General features: G+C 39.0%; 2 protein-coding genes across 2 annotated transcripts in view; one reads left to right on the top strand and one right to left on the bottom strand.

Annotated features, from left to right (window-relative positions):
- The first annotated feature begins 3,294 nt into the window (after positions 1-3,294).
- The window catches only part of mul1 (mitochondrial E3 ubiquitin protein ligase 1), a 50,688-nt gene continuing 35,526 nt past the window's right edge, over positions 3,295-18,456 (top strand). Inside the window, exon 1 of the mRNA XM_057828767.1 lies at positions 3,295-3,364. The gene's annotated coding sequence lies outside the window, so the exon portion shown is untranslated. The remainder of the gene's footprint in view (positions 3,365-18,456) is intronic.
- On the bottom strand, positions 15,583-17,702 carry fam43b (family with sequence similarity 43 member B). Its single transcript, XM_057828788.1, has one exon. The coding sequence runs from the start codon at positions 17,510-17,512 to the stop codon at positions 16,535-16,537; it is 978 nt and encodes a 325-aa protein (XP_057684771.1). The 5' UTR covers positions 17,513-17,702; the 3' UTR covers positions 15,583-16,534.

Genomic DNA, 18,456 nt, shown 5'->3' with positions numbered 1-18,456 from the left:
GGAAAAAAAAAAAGTCAAATGCCTGACGAGCTGTATTTTTGTGGGACTGATTCAATTTCTAACCTTGTGTACCTCGTTGCTCCCAATAAAGTTATAGATGGTGGGCTTGGAGCGCTTGTTATTCTGGAGGGTATTGGTGATAAAGCCCAGTGTGCACCTTGCTGAAACCATCTGCTCTCTCGTCTTTGCCGGAGAGTTATGTTGACATAAAAAGCAGTGTTGCTGTTCTGCCAAGCGCTCCATGTAAACACACTTCTGGCATTGCACCACGGAGTGACTCCAGCACAAGACTCAAAGAGATGATGGAAATGCATGGGCAATAAACACAGCTGAACAATGTATTCTTCTACTTTGTAGTTCAAAACGAAGTAGGAAAAAAGGGCATGACGTCCTATTTCTGAACCATAAAGACAAAAAACAATGAGGCAGACAGTGCCAAATGATAGTGTTGAGAGAACTGAAGAGACGCAAGTTGAGAGCATCACAGACCCTCACACGCATACACACCCCAGCTTGAGAGTGCAGAGGCTGAAAGTGAAATACAAGCAGAGCGTGAGACACAAACAGAATACACAGAGATGTGCTTCCTCAAGCACTTGACTATGTTGGAGAAAGTGGGGTTTTTTTTTGTTGTTTTTTTTTGTTTTGTGGTGTGTGTGCTTGTGAGAGGCCTAGAAGTGTCACTTTTTATTTCAGTGACATAAAATTAAATCTTATTTAACAGCACAGAGAAAATGGAATGCAATACTGTATGTCCAGCTTCAGTTTATATCTAAATTCAGCTCATGATGAGGAATGAAAGGAATAGAATCTTTTCTCGGATTTACTGTTTGACTGTATTTCTCTAACACACCCAATATAAAATCAATAGCATTTATATTATAGTTTCAGACAAACAAGCATAATATATTTGATATTATGAACAGTTGGACTTGAAATTATTAGAACTTGCAGCGCCAAGACAACGGGCAGATAAGGACAGAAAGATACAGGACGCGTTCTGACCACGGAAGCCCAACACACGCGTCAAGCAGCTGACTGAGCAAGCTTGACGCTGACAACCAGGTGATAGGCAAGACATCTACAAGCCCACGTCTGCACCACCAAAACCCGCAATCACCTCTTACGGACAGTCCAGAAAAAAATGCGGAACATCTTGCCTTGCCACAAGGAACATCTGATACGGAGGAACCCGCAACCAAGAAGTGAACACTCCGCACTCAAGTGGCGCTGAGGATAGTAAAATCCTTAACTCTCGTTGCCCTGACAACAGTAACACCTGAATCCTCCTGTCCAATCCACAAACTGACATTAACCCTAAACAAAAGACTGTAAAACACTGAATGTTTATCTAATCCAGGGGTTCCCAAACTATTCCACATCGGGCCGCTGTGGGTGCTGGATTTCTTTCCAACAAAACAGGATGACACATGTGTACCAATCTTGTGTTTTACAAATGTAATCAGTTTATTGTAGTCAGGTACTGCTTGTTTTAGCAGAAACCTCATTGGTTAAACAGTCTGTGCTTGATCGGTAGGAATAAAAACCAGGACCCACAGGGGTCCTTGAGGACCGGTTTGGGGACCATTGATCTGATCTAATCGTTGTCATTTTTCTCAGGAATCTTTTGTTGACTTGTGATATGGTGACCCAGGATCCAGTTTGCCTGGGTCCCTCTGTGCTGTGTGATCGCTGTCGACCTGAATACAGAGACGGCGTACCGCAAGCAACACGTCACTTCCGCTCATTAATATTTATGACATTAGCTACTGTTGCTAAGAGGGGACGCGCCACTGATTGTCCCAAACAGCAAATGAATGGAAATCGTGTATGAAGGAGATGTTTCCAGAGCTAAACCTACCAATTCGCTCCGAAAATGATGTCCCCGGTGCCAAATTCACTGGCAAAGATGTGGAAGAACATAAAAATATTCAGTTATAGAGATGGCTTGAGTGTCGAAGGCTGAAAAAGATGGGAAAAAACTAAGGCTGCAGCTATCGAATATTTTAGTAATCGAGTAATCGACTGAAAATTCTATCGATTAATCGAGTAATCGGATAAAACATATTTTTAGGTGAAGAGCAATTATAAATATACATGAGAAAACAAGACATTTCATCTAATCTTGAACCATTTTCAGCCAATCAATGTCTTTATTTTCGATGTATATTGTTGAAAACAGCCAACAATTGCATCGCAGATGTAACTAGAATTTTTAAAAAAACACTAATTCATTGCTTTCACTCAAAAAACTTTTATATCTTATTTGAAAAAAAAAAAAAATATATATATATATATATATATATATATCTTACCTAAAAATGCCGTTACGCTTGATAACACACATCACTTAAAAGTTAGGATTTTTTTCCCACGTGTTTCAATTGAATTTCTCTTTGTGTCAAGCCATTTTTAAGTTCTAGTTAAGTTTTAAGTTAGTCTAAACTGTAAGTCCTGATAGGATTTTGAGTTTTTGCAGTGTTCAAAATAAATGTATGATACAGGCTGTATTGGAGCACATTAGGGACCAGTGCCACTTGGTGTTTTATCCAGCAATGACTACTGAGCTAAAATTGATAGTTAGCATGATTAAGTTTTTATTTTACACCCTCATCTAGGCACGTGCCGGTATGATATTTTGACGGTACGATAACCGTGAGCAAAAATACCGCGGTTTCACAGTATCACGGTATTGCAATTATAGCTCCAAAAAATTTTGAGATCTATGGGTTAAAAAAAACAAACTTTTTTCAGTTGAACAGGATTTTTTTTTTTCAGACCATAGTTGCAAATTGGAACATGAATATATTGTTAAAATAAATAATCAATAAAAAAATATTTTAAATAAAATTAAACTAAATATAACTATAGACTATACTCACAGCCACAGCTCAAGTTGCTCAAGATTAGAGCAAGAACAAAATAATTTATATAAAAAAGTAAAAACACTTCTGAATAATTTTTTTTAGAAATTTATACTGCATGACTTTTTTTTTGAGGGTGGAAAAGCTTAAGTGAAGTTTCGCCATTTTCAGCCACTGTGTCAACTCTAGTCTACATGATGTCATGCCTTTGTGTTAAAAAGAACATAAAGAATTCATAAGTTACTTAAAAATGTATAAGTGAGTTAAAATGTCAATATTGTTGTGGAAAGGTTTTATCTAAAAAATAAAATAAAATTTAAAAAACACTGGGAGTGAGACCTCTCCTTGATCCAGCGAACGTGGATTTGTGCTTAGGGCAAGATCATCTTTCGCAATTAGCGATCTTTGACGCTATATCACTGTTTTTCCCCTTCATTCAAGCGACTCAAGCTTGTTTTTTCACTCTGCGGCTGTCACACTCAACGAAGTTGCTCTCCCAGGTAAGCCTAGGCTAACAATCATCTTTGTAAGCTTTTAGTTAGTTTTTATAATGAATTTGAAAGGAAAATGTGTGTTTTGTTTTTGGCGAACCTTTTCCATGGTGCTAATCTGTTGAAGCTACTCACATGGAAAAATCTAATTGTACAACATTTTAAATGTATTCATTTTGTATATTACACTTACCACGATTTGAGAGCTCAATAAATTGAAGAACAGTACGCCTTATATTTGGAGTATTTATTTTTGGGTTAGCTGGCTGGCTAGCCGATAGCGTCACTTTCACACACAGCAACAAACGGGAGGGGGTGAGCGCTGCTGCGCCAAGCCGCTTCTGGCTGCATTTTTGACACAAGAAAAATAGCGAATACCGTACTACAGTCTGACGGAAAATTTTAGTGGTTTTGAAACCGCGACGTTTTCACACCACGGTAAAGTGTGAAACCGGTAACCGGCACATGCCTACCCTCATCACTCCACAATGCTATGTTATGTTAAAGTCTGTATGTAAGACACGTTAGCCACGCATCGACTGTGGTCATAATTGAAACCTAGCCTTCCGCAGGGCTAACGTTACGTGAGCTAGTAGGGACAGTAAGTTAATCTTATTTATTAGCGCTTAGCGCTCTTTATTAGCGCTTAGCGCTCTACTGCTTTAAGATGGCGGCTGTTTACTAACGCTGCCCAGACGCGGCCGAGTCTTTCATTTCGCATCTAGTTCAACATGTGATCTCTATGAGACGCATCAGACGCTACCTGTACCAACGTAGCATCGTGCGGGCTAGTATTTAGCAACGTCGGCGTCGTTTGTGGCGGCTGTCGGCTGCAGTAAGTTTTTTTTTCTTCTCCTTCTTCCTCTCTGCACGTGACAGCGCGTTGTCCCGCATTAAAAGTAGTCCGAGCAAAGCGTGATGCTTAGAGCTGTCAAAATAAACGATTACTCGAGGTAAATAAAATTACTCGGATCAGTTTTTAAACTCGAGTTACTCGAGTTGCTCTAGTACTCGTTTCAGCTCTAGAAAAAACAAGCTGACCTAAGCATACCCCTTCCTTTTTTATCGACGCGACTGACAATGACATTCTCATGTTTCAACAAGCTATCCTTTACCACCAGCCCTGTCTTTCTTATATATTATATTCCCTGGTTGTCCTACGTCTCTGACCGTTCTTGGTGGTAATTTAGCTAGTTTTGTGTAGCGATCGCAAATGCTACTCATTGACAGCCAATGAAACTTTTAATTTTTTCATTGATAACAAATCCTAATTCTATAATTTATTTACACTTCCCCTTACTAAAGTTGTTTTTACAACAGTAAAGGTAACTGGCAGTCAAATACCCATTTAATTCTTTTTAGGTCATTCTTTGTCAGACAGAAGCAGCACGGGACAACGTCATGCTAAAAAATAAGTTAAAAATATCAAAATGGCTTACCTCTTTGTCCTCTGAAGGAGCATGCAAACCCAACAAATGTTCACTGCATACGATATGCTTCACCCTGGCTTCCCCTAGCTGGCGTTAAAACATCCGTGCAAGTTGATTCATTCGTCACATTTCTTCCTCCGAGTTTTTGGTTTCGGGAAACGTATGAAGAAAATATCCTTAATGTCTAGAGTCGTTTCTACAAGTTCCAAAAAAGCAATACGTGATCAGCATGTTCGGTTTTGAAAGATTACCGGAGAAAAGAAGCAGATTTAACATTGCTTCTATGCGAGGGCGTTTCTATAATGTCCCACATCTACTTTCCTTCCGCTTTACGATGCGACGTCACGTTCTAAAAATAGCATGCATGCGGTACGCCATTGTCAACTTGTGTTTCTAAGCCTTTTTCCAGCTTTCAAAATGGAGTCAGTACAAGTGGTTAAGACTAAGGTGAACACGGATTTTGGCCTTTTGACCAGGTTGTCGGGGTTCCCGCCGGCCGTTAGAATTGCGCTAGCACGGTTCCGGCTGTTCGGCTGGCATGATTCCGGCACTCTGGCTGAAAGGTCAGATTCTTTCAGGAATTACTGTGAAACATTTCTGGAAAATGTGCGTTTTTTTTTTTTTTTACTTAATCCCATCCATGTGCTCCATGCTCAATCAATCTTCATTTCAAATAAAAAATAAAATTCGCAAAAACAGAAGCTGTTAGCATTTTTCGTTTCATTTTGAGATAATCTCCCAAAATTGTTAAGATTTTCAGTGTCAATCTGCAAGTAATTGAAAAGTTTATTATTATTATTTTGTCATCATTTTGAGTTATTAATTTCACTGACATGAAGCTGTCCACGCTTGTTATTGTCCGGGTTGCAGTCGTTAACTATTTAAAGCATTTTGCCGCATTTGGTAAAGATTCCTTACCCACTCGCAAAAGAAAACAAATAATGCAGGATATCAAGATATGCTTTTCATAATCAGAATAGATCCTCGTTTCATTTGCAGTAAAATGTTTTGAATTTTGAAACACCTCTTATTGGCAAAAGCAGTTTAGCATTGATTAAATGGAGATCTGTTCTGATCAGGAGTAACACAACGATTGTCCTCTCATCCATGAAGTGTCTGATGCTCAGAGCATGGTGAGCAGGCTGGTTGTCATGGTGAATCAGCTACAACTTGTTCTGCCACAACTTTCACCTCTTCTCGTCTGGCCAACTGTGAAGAGGAAAACTCGTGTGAAATCTTTTGCAGCACCGGATTTCCATTTTCGTCTGACTCACAACGTTGCATTACATTGACACAAGGGCGTAAGTTTGCAAAGGGACGGTTGGGACATAAAACCACCAAATTTTCAAGGTTGGTCAAATTGTCCCCACCAACTTTTAAGCAACCTTATTTGCATTATATAATGAGTTCAGTTATATAATAATATATTTGTATAATAATTAGTACTGTCAAAATTATCGTGTTAACGGGCGGTAATTTTTTATTTTTTTTTAATCACGTTAAAATATGTGACGCATTTAACGCATGCGCGGAAATACCCACTCATGCATTGCCTCGAACAGATTAGAGTGGACACAGGCGTTCATTGGACCGCGCCGTTTATTGGCATAAGCTTCGGCAACTCCTTCACAACAAACATAAGTATCATTTAGTGAAAGCACAACAAAAAAAATATTACTATCGCTCAAAAAAAAAAAAAAATAATGTTCACAAAAAGAAAAGCGCTTCAATGAGGCCCTATTCTTACACAGTTAAACAACAATGCAAAGTGAACTGGCATTCCCAATCAAAACAGCTATGCATAATACACATAAAACTTACTCAGACTTTGGTCAAACTCTATTCAAACATTTCGTTTAGCTCAAAAATACACTGGATGGCAATATTTAGTCAGAATATACAAACTATCAGGTCTCGTACGTTGTGAAGCCAACACTCAAATGAACTACGGCGTCAGTCAAGTCTCCAATTAATTTAAAACTTGCCATTGACACCTTGTGGTGTATTTCAATCACCACCTTACGTAGTTAAAGACACTGTGGAAGAACAGCAGGGAGCCCTTGTGACGTCACCGCTCTACGACGTCAACAATGGCGAGCTATTAGTTTATTTTTTGATTGCAAATTTTGCAAATTTTATTAAAACGAAAACATTAAGAGGGGTTTTAAATTATAAAATTTGTATAACTTATACTAACATTTATCTTTTAAGAACTACAAGTCTTTCCATCCGTGGATCCCTTTAACAGAAAGTATGTTCATGCCATCTTGTGGATTTATTGTTAAAAATAAACCAATAAAGTACTTATATACAGTATGTTAAATGTATATATCCCTGTTGTGTTTTATTTTACCATTCCAAAAATAATTTACAGAAAACTATGGCATATTTTGGAGATAGTTTGAATTGCAAATAATTACGATTAATTAATTTTTAAGCTGTGATTAACTCGATTGAAAATTTGAATCGTTTGACAGCCCTATTTAATAATATTATAAAAATTTTGATTGTCTTCCCATATGTTGTAAGAATTGAAGTGACACGACAATTGTTAAGTGAATTATTTTTATCATGTTCAGACTTAGATTTATCCCTTTTCACTTACCAAATGTTCCGGTCCATTTTTTCCCCTCAAACGCACGTTTCGTTGGCTGCTGACTTAACTCACCCCCACACAGACAAACACGCACACTCACACAGCCCCAACAGATTCCTCTTAACAATATGCCGCCTCCTCCGCCCCCTTCGAATAGGAGGGATATTGGAAGTTTTTTTCAGCCAGCAGCAGCGACTGTCAGTAATGTAAAAATACGTCAATGCTGTGGAGGTGAGGGAAACACTACTAATTTTGCGACTGAAAGTCCAACCCGCATCAGAGTCAGCATAACATTAAACTGTGTGAACTTGCTAACCTGCAAAACAACTGCGTTCAGGCCAGCCTCAACAAGGAATAACGAAGTCAAGCTTAACCAGCCCTCATTTGGATCATTATTTGAATTACGTGTTTATGGTAATCAGTGTTGTCACAGATTACTTGAAAAAGTAATTTAATTACTGATTACTGATTACTCCTCAAAAAAATAATCTAGTTACTTTACTGATTACTTTATTATCAAAGTAACTAAGTTACTTTAAAAGTAATTTGTCAGTTACGTTTCCCAATTCTTCTCCCTTTGCAGCCTCAACAGAAAAATTTCATTGCATGTAATTGAATTTTTCAGATAAGGCTTTATCTTCGAGTTAGCAGGGGTTTAGTTAGTCGAGGGAGTTGATTTCAACCACCATCGACTTGCGCTAGCTCAGCCACTCCGGAGCCCTGAAACTAACAAACAACTGACAAACTGCACGGAATTTGGTCAAAACAACTCCAACGACTAACTAAACCCCTGCTAACTTGAAGATTAAGCCTAATGTCAAAAATTCTGAACTCCCCCTTTAAAATAAAGACCTAGTGGATACTTGAAGAATGCAGAATATAAAACCTGTTTTCAAGTACATAAATACTCATGTTCATTCATAGTTTTGATATTTTCAGTGAGAATTTATAATAGTAGTGAAAATATATAAAAAGCACAAATGATGAGGCGTGTCCAAACTTTTGACTCGCTCTTTTGCCCCCCCCAACACCCCCCCCCCCCCACACACACACACACAAAGTCACACTCCGCCTATGGTTACCAACTATAACTATAAAATGTACGTAAAAGCCGGTTACAAACTGTGAAAGTGCTGACTGTCTCGTTACCTGATGGCTTTGTTTCGATTTGTGTCGCGTTGTGCTGTAATTCCAAGTGGTTCCTTGAATTAGATGTAGTTATTAGCGGTCGACTGCCCTTTTGAGCCAGCGCAAAGTTTGCGACGCACGGAGAACCAATTGTGTTTCAAACTTGTTAAAGGCTGTTTTATAACTTGTAGAACCAGACCTTTTAGTTGTGTTGGGGACCTGTTAGTGTGAGTGCTCAACTACATCCACGTGAACTGGTGAGTCTGAATTTTTTCCATCTGTTGTTAGCGAATTAGCCACATGCTAATTTCGGCTAATTTATGTGTTCATGTGATTTTCTCTGCCCTTAGGTGCTTTATTTGTGTATTTCTGTATGTTAGCATGCTAATGCTAACATGCTAATGCTAACAAGCTAGCATGTGAATACTTTTGCATTTTCATTTCTGTTGGTGCTTTGTGATTGTATTTTGTAAGTTAGCATTCTGGTGCTAATGTGCTATTGCTAACATAGTATTGCATTTTTAGTCATTTCAATTGTTTAATTGGGTTGGTTGGTCCATACAGGCCAGGTGGTCCTGCCCTGCCTTGGGACCACTCCAACAAACGGATGGCGAGCTAGAACTTGAGCCAGGAGCCTGACGGTCCTCTCTTTTCCCTTGTCTTCAAAACAAGTCTGGTAGGAGGCTTAGCAGCCTGTTTTTCTCTCCCCACTACTCGGGTCAAGCATTTCAAATACCCATTCAACTTGTGACCAATAAAGCAGCGCTAATGGACACTCACCTTGTATTGCCATAAACTGAAGCCATGCATTTGTACTCTTGACTGTTTGTTACTTACAGACGTTGGGGTGGGGAAAGTGAACTGGATTTTGGTCTTCCTGTTGAACAACTGTATATTGTGTACACACTGGTATTTTGTAAAATTTTTTTTTTTTGGTCACATTTTGTAAAATACATATTTCACTCAAACCAACTCAGTCTGTCTTTATTCATTGCTGCTGCCCTCTAGTAGCCGAACTAGATCTTCCTGATTTGCCCACTAATTTGTCACCTCAGTGGTGCCCTTAACACAGCTCATACTTGTTACATATGTCCAATAAGCAAATGCAGCCATTTGTGGTTCTTCTCCTACGTCTTCCACTGTTAGCATCCTGAGAGGTAGCCAGTTGTTTGTTTGTTGACATCTGATGTCACTGCCAAACTCAAGAGCAATATTTTCTATTCAGATTCTCTTCGTACATGACTATAGTATTCTTTATTCTACATACATCATGAGGAAAAAACAAAATAGTAACGCACACACTAAGGAAACCAACTTTAATCAGATTACTGGCTTCGAAAAATGAACGCGTTAGATTACTCGTTACTGAACGAAAGTAATCAGATTACAGTAACGCGTTACTTAGTAATGCGTTACTGACAACACCGATGGTATTGCAACGCAGTAGCTTCAGAGTGCAAGTCCCTTTCTTCCAAAAAAAAAAAACAAAAAAAAAACGGAGCTATCTAAGAACTGATCCACTTCAGGAGGACACATACATAAACATGAACATGAACTGACATGAAAAAACAATCTGTGAAATATCACATCAGAATTTTGTGAGTACTTTGTTTGAGTCTTGGGGTAATCTACTATGCCTCAGATGTAGCTCGGTCCTTGGACAGCTCAGATTTTTTTATTTCATTTTATTTTTTATTTTTTTTCCCAAATCACTTTTACCGTATTGGCCCGAATATAAGACGACCCCCTCTTTTTCAAGACTCAAGTTGGGGGGGAAAAAAGACTTTTTGAACACCAAATTATTTTTTTATACAGAAAATAATTAGTCTATCTGAAACAAATGATTGTAACAATAGATATGAGAGAAAAAGCATGTTATTTTGCCTCATTCAAATCTTAATATCTGAACATTTAAATATGTAAACTAAAGTGGAATCACATTCGTAAATGAATGGCTACTGTTTTTTGAAATGTAGATAAACCAAATCTATTGTGATAAAACAACAAAATTGCAATAACTGCATTAACCATCAAAGTGAAGTCTAACTGTAACTGTAGTATTGAAACAAATCTGAATAAGGAAAAACATTGCAATAAAATAATGCAAACTGGTTAAACTTGAGAGTAGCTGAGATCTATGATGACAGAACATCGCTTCAATGATATCTGGCGCCATCTAGCGTCGTTAATGGGTATAACGTCTAGACTGTGAATATAAGACAACCCCCACTTTTTCAGTCTTATTTCAATGCAAAAAAAACCCACTGTCTTATATTCGGGCCAATACAGTATATTACATTACTTTAGTTTGAATCTAGCGGTGCTCCAGTGTCCCCCAGAAGTGGACCCATTCTTGAATAGCTCCTTGTTTTTAAATAAAGGAACTTGCACTTCAAAACGTGTCTTTTGAAAACAAAGGTTTCAATTGAACGTTGTATCACTTGAACCAAATGTAGCCCTAACCCCCGTTCAATAATCTTTTTGGTCTTATTAATGTCCCATCCCCAGCAAAAAGTGTGCATGCAGGTTATGCTGTTATATCAACCCTACTAATGTTTAGACCAAACCTACGCCCTTGCATTGACATGTTTCCTGCACCTGTTGGAAGGAATGGGCAAACCTGACCTGTTTGCTGTGGACGTCGCTCCACATTTTTAATTGTTCCAGAAATTTGCCATGGCAGTCGGATGACAAATACAGTATAGTAAAACGGGGTGAGTGTAACAAAACAAACAAGACCTGAAACCATAAGCGGAGTTTGACTTTTGGGGCAGGGGGGGCACAACATGTTGATGGCGCAGTGTCAGCAATAAAATTAAGCTACAAGAATATTTATAATATGTTAACATTGAGCGTTTTTTGTTTCCCATCGTTCCTGAGGGGAATTCTGCATTACTTTCACAATACTTTTTGCCAACATCGTCAACCATTGAATATGGTACGCCCGCCGGTGTCGTGCCAATGTAGTTACTCCAGTCAAAAATTGTATCCCCTGGGCGTAGCCATATGGAGGTAGATTTGTGTCTTTATTATTCAATCAAAAAAAAGTTGCTTTAATTAAAAAAAAAAAAAAAAAAAAAGTCGCTTCAATCAAAATATATATTTTCAATCAAAACAAACTCTCTTCATTCAAAAAAAAAAAAAAAAATTAATGCAAAAATAAATTTGAAACAAAAAAATGCATGTGAAAGTTTTTTTTTTTTTTTTTTAATTGATTTTTTTTTTTTTTTGATTGAAGCAACTTTTTTGATTGAAATAATGTTGATTTGTTTTTGGGCCACATTTTGGCTAGGACGTTTTTGTCTTTATTATTCAATCAAAAAATAAGTTGCTTCAAAAAAATATTTTCAGAAAGAAAAATCACTTTAATCAAAAAAAAAAAAAAAAGAATTTCAATCACAGAAAACGTTTTTTGAATTCGAAAAAATATTTGAGATTGAAAAATCTGCATTTGAACACTTAATTTTTCATTGAAAAAGTGTTCTTTGATTGAAGCAATCCTTTTTGTGTTTGGGCCATTATTGGTTAGGACATTTGTATCTAAATCATTCAATCCCAAAAAAGTTGATTCAGTCAAAAATAAAAACTATATATTTTCAATCAAAGAAAAAAATCATTTGAAAAATGAAATTGCCCTTCCCTAATTTATTTGTTTTTTTAATTATATGCAAAGCAAATGATCGTCTAAGGTGCTAGTCACATGATCTGTTCGAAAAATAATTTTGACCAATTATAAGATTATATTTTTTTGCTCATTTCATCCATTTTTGTCGCAGTTTAATTGCTTTACAACTTTTATATCTATTGGAAAGTCAATTTCATTGACACTTTTTGGCCACCAGGGGGGGCCTGCCCCCTGGCCCCGCCTTAAAATCCGCTTATGCCTGAAACCAGCATGTAATGGCACGAAAAGCAATTATATGCACCGGCATCTCAAAAGTCCTTAAAAGGTTGATCAATCTCTGCCACATTCATTAAACGTTTGACCTGTTTTCTTCCCCATTTTGTCAGGGTTGCCACCTCCGCGAGGCTGTAAGGTAGCCGTTTCGTCACGTTCAATCACTGCACATCCCGGAGTGTGCCGGTTCGCTGGCCAGGAGTGATACGGCGCATTACATTCTACTGCGGTCTGACACAGCAGCCCCGTTTGCTCATTGCTAGACCTCCGTGGAACAATGAAAAACCTTACATAGTCAAATACAGAGGTGCAATGTGTACCTGCAGATTGTGCAATATTCTGGAACGACAGCTTAAAGTCTTTGTCATCAATAAAAAGGCTGATGTCAGTGGTAAAAAAAAAACTGATGATCGCTGTCCTGGTTTTGGAGCCGTTTGTGGTGTCACACCCTGACAACCTAACTCTGCTGTGGCAGGTTCTTTATGTTCTCTTGCTGCACAATTCAATCGGCTGATGAATTGCCCCCCTCAGCATGAGCGGCCCAGAAGCCAGCGGCAAACCATCAAACTGCATTCAATAAGGCTGCCTAAATTTAAAAAGTGAGAATCTCTGTTTGCATGACTTCATTTTACTGTTTAATAGCTCCAAAAAGTTTGTTTTGTGTCCCTAATGTGTTGGACTGGTAAATATTCACATCTAAAACCAAGGGCGTAGGTTTGGTCTCAACATTGATCGGGACGATACAAGAGCAAACCCTGCATATACACCTTTTGCTGGAAACTGGACATTTATAAGACCAAACATATTGGGTGAGCTGGGGTCAGGGCTACATTTCTCACGAATATGAACCTCGTTAATTGAGAGGCTAAATAATCAATGCAAAATAAATCTGCTTTCATGTCTATTGGTTCAGGTGATACAGCGTTTGATTCAAACCTTTGTTTTCAAAAACTACTAAAGAAAGGGTTTGAAAACCAAAATGTCTGGATTTTATTAGCAAATTTAACTTGCAATGTTTGAACATCACTTAAAATATACAGTCCCTGACAAAAGTCTTGTCGCTTATCCATTTTGTAGAAAAAATTGCTAAAACCCTGACTTTTAATTATTCAATTGGTTTCAGAAACGGCTCATATGAAAGCTAAGACCCTCCCAAATGATGTTGAATGTACAAAAATATTTGTTTCACTGAAAAAAGGTTTATCATTTAATGAAGGCATAAAGGTCAAATATTGGCAAGACAAAAGTTATGTCGTCTACAGAAAGTTGTGTGAAAATTTAACAGAAAATGTACTTCAAATACAAAAATATGTTACATAACATAAGCGAATTAAGTAGTGCTGTGAGATCCAAATTTGATATTTTGTATGACTTCCATGGGCTTGAAGGACTGCATCCATGCAGTTCGGCAAGGATTCATATAATTTATTGATGAAGTCATCAGTACCATCAAAGAAAGCAGTCTTGGATGCCTCCCGGAGTTCATCAACATTCTTGGGTTTCGTCTTCCATGCTCCCTCTTTCATCCTACCCCAGACATGCTCAATGATGTTCATGTCTGGTGACTGGGCTGGCCAGTTCTGGAGGATCTTGATCTTCTTTGCCTTGAGATACTTGAAGGTAGAGATTGAAGTATGTGATGGAGCACCATCCTGCTGCAGAATTTGTCCCTTTTTATGGGTAGGAATGTAAAAGGCAGCTAAGATTTGTTGATATTTCAGACTATTTATGTTGCGTTCCACCCTGCACATCTCTTGCATACTCCCATGCTGGATTTAACCCCAGACCATGATTTTGCCACCACCAAACTTCACTGTTTTCTGAGTGAATCTCGGATCCATGCGGGCTCCAGTTAGTCTCCTGCAATATTCGCGGTGACTATGGTGTAATTCAATGAAAGATTCATCTGAAAAATCCACCTTTTGCCACAAAACAGTGAAGTTTGCTGATGGCAAAATCATGGTCTGGGGTTACATCAGTATGGGGGTGTGCGAGAGATATGCAGGGTGGAAGGCAACATAAATAGTCTGATATATCTACAAATCTTAGCTGCCTCTTACATTCCTAACCATAAAAAGGGACACATTCTGCAGCAGGATGGTGCTCCATCGCATACTTCAATCGTTACCTCAAAGTTCCTCAAGGCGAAGAAGATCAAGATCCTCCAGGACTGGCCTGCCCAGTCGCCAGACATGGGTAGGATGAAAGAGGAAGCATGGAAGAGGAAACCCAAGAAGGTTGATGAACTCTGGGAGGCATGCAAGACTGCTTTCTTTGATGTTCCTGATGACTTCATCAATAAATTGTATGAATCCTTGCCGAAACGCATGGATGCAGTCCTTCAAGCCCATGGAAGTCATACAAAATATTAAATTTGGATCTCACAGCACCACTACTTAATTTGCTTATGTTATGTAACATTTTTTTGTATTTGAAGTACATTTTTTGTTCAATTTTCACACTACTTTCTGTAGGCGACAAAACTTTTGTCTTGCCAAAATTTGACCTTTATGTCTTCATTAAATGATAAATCTTTTTTCAGTGAAACAAATATATTTTTGTACATTCAACATCATTTGGGAGGGTCTTAGCTTTTATACGAGCCATTTCTGAAACCAACTTAATAATTAAAAGTCAGGTTATTAGCAATTGTTTCTACAAAATGGATAAGCGACAAGACTTTTGTCAAGGACTGAACACAATAAATACAAACTTGCTAATACTTCTCTTAACTATCCAGGAATGCAAAAAATAAACATTTGTCTTAAGACCACTCAACATTCTGTGTCTAAATAAATTAATATTAACTGAAAAAACTTCTTAGTCAGGGATTAACAAAAATAAATAAAAATGGAGCCGTCCTTCAGGTAAAACACTACTGCTTTTGTCCAAACTGAACAAAAAAAATGAAAGCTCATTTGGGCTGCTTTAAAAGCACATTAATAAAATAAAAATGAAAATTGGGGAGAATGGGGTGCACCTCGTTTCACTACATTTCTCACAGTTTAATTAACGTCAACAGTAGAAAACATATACAAAAGGACATTTCTCTCTAAGCAAATTCCTACGCAAGTTTTGCAGGTCAGCAAAGTCGCACAGTTTAATGTTATACTAACTTTGATGCTGGTCGGACTAATCTAATTACTTATATAACTGAACTCATTTTATCGTGCAAATAAAGTTGCTTAAAAGTTGGCGGGGACTGTTTGAGCATCCTGAAAAGTTGGTAGTGTCATGTCCCTGCCGTCCCTATGCAAACCTACGCCCATGTTTGAAACATGCAAATGCACAGTTTCATTTCAATAAACTACTTGATCGCTCGAAGATCACCAAGGAATCATACAGAAGTCTTTATTTATCGTCTTTCTTAAATTTTCAAAATCTTTATTCAACACAGGAATGAATTAAAAGGAAATTAGCTTTCAGGTTTAATCCAAACAATTTTTCAAGCCATGAGGGTGTATAAGATCCAATGTGGAAAGAATCTCGATGGAGCACAATAAAGACAGATGGATTTCAAAATGCACAACAAATATTGAACTTTTCTCTATGTCTCTATCCCTGCTTGCACATATATCACAGTGTTCCCTTTGAAGGTGTGTGATTAAACAAAAGCCAAGCGTGAAAGGTTACAGTTGACACATCATGCATAAATGATGAGGACGATTGCAAATGGCAGTAATTAAACATCCAGTCAATGGCTTACATCCTAATTCATCACCTCTTTCATTATTAAATCAGTAACAAATTTATGTCATCTGAACATCGTGATTGTCACATTAAAATATTACACAAACATACAAACACCCTGACAAGGGACTGCTTGGTAATAAAAACATGACCGTACGTCATCTCATGCTGTCCGAAAGTGATGTTCGTCACTGTGCTCGTAAGTGTGTGCATCAGGAACTCTCCTTGTAAACATTCCCCACTCGCAACAGTCAATCTGGCACACCAGCGTCAGACCCATCTGGCCAGAACACAAAGTGCCCTTGCGCAAGACCAGCCAGCCAGCCAGCCAGCAGATGCTGGTGAATTTCAAGCGGAGGGGAAAAGAGGGAGCCCAAATGGCGTATTAAGTGAAACGCCGAGACGAATAAGTCCCATTTGTTGTCTGATCAGCGTTATCACACCAGCGAGGTTATAAATGTGAAGGTGTTGTTATTGTGTTCACTGATAAAGTTGATTTGGCACTGCTCCAGTCCAGCGATATCCCCGAGGTCCAACTGGGAAAGTAATTGAGTTGGGTCTGTATTTGTCGTTAAAACCTTCTTCTTCCTTTTGGGCTCCGTTTCTGAGGGTGGTTTCTCATTATTGCCGTTTTCGTCATCCTCCTCTTCTTCTGTGATGGAGCAGAGACGAGTCGCGCTCCCAGGGGTGTCGGCGGTTGACCTGTAGTGGCACTGGCCGTTTAGCAGTCTCCTGAGGGGCATGAGGGGTACCGCCTCCTCCCCCAGGAGCTGCTGCTGGCAGTGCCGGAAGTCACTCTGCCGCTTAAGTCGTTTAAACTCACTGAAGGCAGAGGTGGCGTGCTGGTAGAGGCTTTGCGCGATAGCTTGGGCCTTTTCCGGCTTGCTCACCAAGACAGCATGACAACGAAGGACGATGGCCATGTTTTTAATCTGGTGCCTGTAGATCCAGGCCAAGATCTTGGGCCGACACGGGTCCGCCGAACAGTAGGTGATCCTGCTTAGAGAGTACAGATGAATTGGACTTTTTTCCCCTGATTTGTACGCACTCATGCGGATGCCTTGCGGTCCCACGGTCAACCTCATTTTGACGCTCTGCTCCCCGTAGCTGCTTTTTGCCCAAATCTTGGCAACCGCTTCCTGGGTGCATCCTTCCCCCTTAGCTGTGATGGTGACCACGCTTCCCAGATAGCGCACATTGTAAACCGGCTCCTCTCTGTTTAATTCCACTTTCTGTCGTTTGCTATGGAAGATGTTTCCCACCCAGTCGAAGGGGCATTCGGGCAGCAGGTCAGGACAGGATCGTAGCAAAGAGGAGAGGATGGAGTGATAGGTCAGTCCATTTCCAAGACTTTTGGCTTTCATTTTATTCTCATCCTCCACCAAAACAAACTTATTCCTCTTCCAGGGCAGCATGGTGTGACAGCAGGAGGAGCTCCTCTGCCCCTTGCTTGCTTCTTTTGCGCGCCAACTAGAAAGCTGGAGGTTAAGAGTGAGAGAGAAAGACGGAGAAGCTGCTTTGCCAAGCACAGAAGAACGAATGAGCGCAATGAAGCTCTGTCAGTCTGCTCCCTGCTCGCTCCTCCTTCCCTCGCCTCCTCTTTCTTCTTTCTCCTCTGCCGTTTGCATCATGATGCACTGAGCCCGGCGTTGAGAGCATGCACACCCCTCCCTGCCGCTTTGTTTGGCTTCCAAATAGATCCCCTCTGAAGCATTACTGAGCTGTCCAGCTCTGCAATGAGGTATCGCTGTATTTATGATTCCTATAAAGCTGAGGCAGAGGATCTTTCGCCCACGGGATGTCTCATGGGAGCTTAAATGACTGCTCTGTGACTACTTCTGGAATCTGCTTGATAGAGCATGAAAAAACATTGCTTGTTTGGGCGAGGAACACTTGTGAGGAATTGTATCTCATAAGTCACAATATCTTTTAAAAACACTTCAGCGTTTTTGTCCGTTGTTTGAAATGTTCATCATTCAGCATTTTTTCCCCTCTACTTCTTACTTGTACTGATAACAAATAAGTGTGTTACACTGACCAGATGATTGGAGAATAGCACACAGGAATTTGTAATTTGCACTAAAGTAGTGGCACAGACAAAATACAGTGTATGACAAAAGTGAGTACAACCCTCGCATTTCTGCAGATATTTAAGTATATCTTTTCATGGGACAACACTGACAAAATGATACTTTGACACAATGAAAAGTACTCTGTGTGCAGCTTATATAATAGAGTTAATTTATTTTCCCCTCAAAATAAGTCAAAATACAGCCATTAATATCTAAACTCCCGGCAATAAAAGTGAGTACACTGCATGGGAACTACGTACATCCCTAAATGTCCAAATTGAGTACTG

The sequence above is a fragment of the Corythoichthys intestinalis genome, chromosome 2 (assembly GCF_030265065.1).
Source record: "Corythoichthys intestinalis isolate RoL2023-P3 chromosome 2, ASM3026506v1, whole genome shotgun sequence".
NCBI classification, from domain to species: Eukaryota; Metazoa; Chordata; class Actinopteri; order Syngnathiformes; family Syngnathidae; genus Corythoichthys; species Corythoichthys intestinalis.
This window is presented reverse-complemented; position numbering and strand designations above follow the sequence as displayed.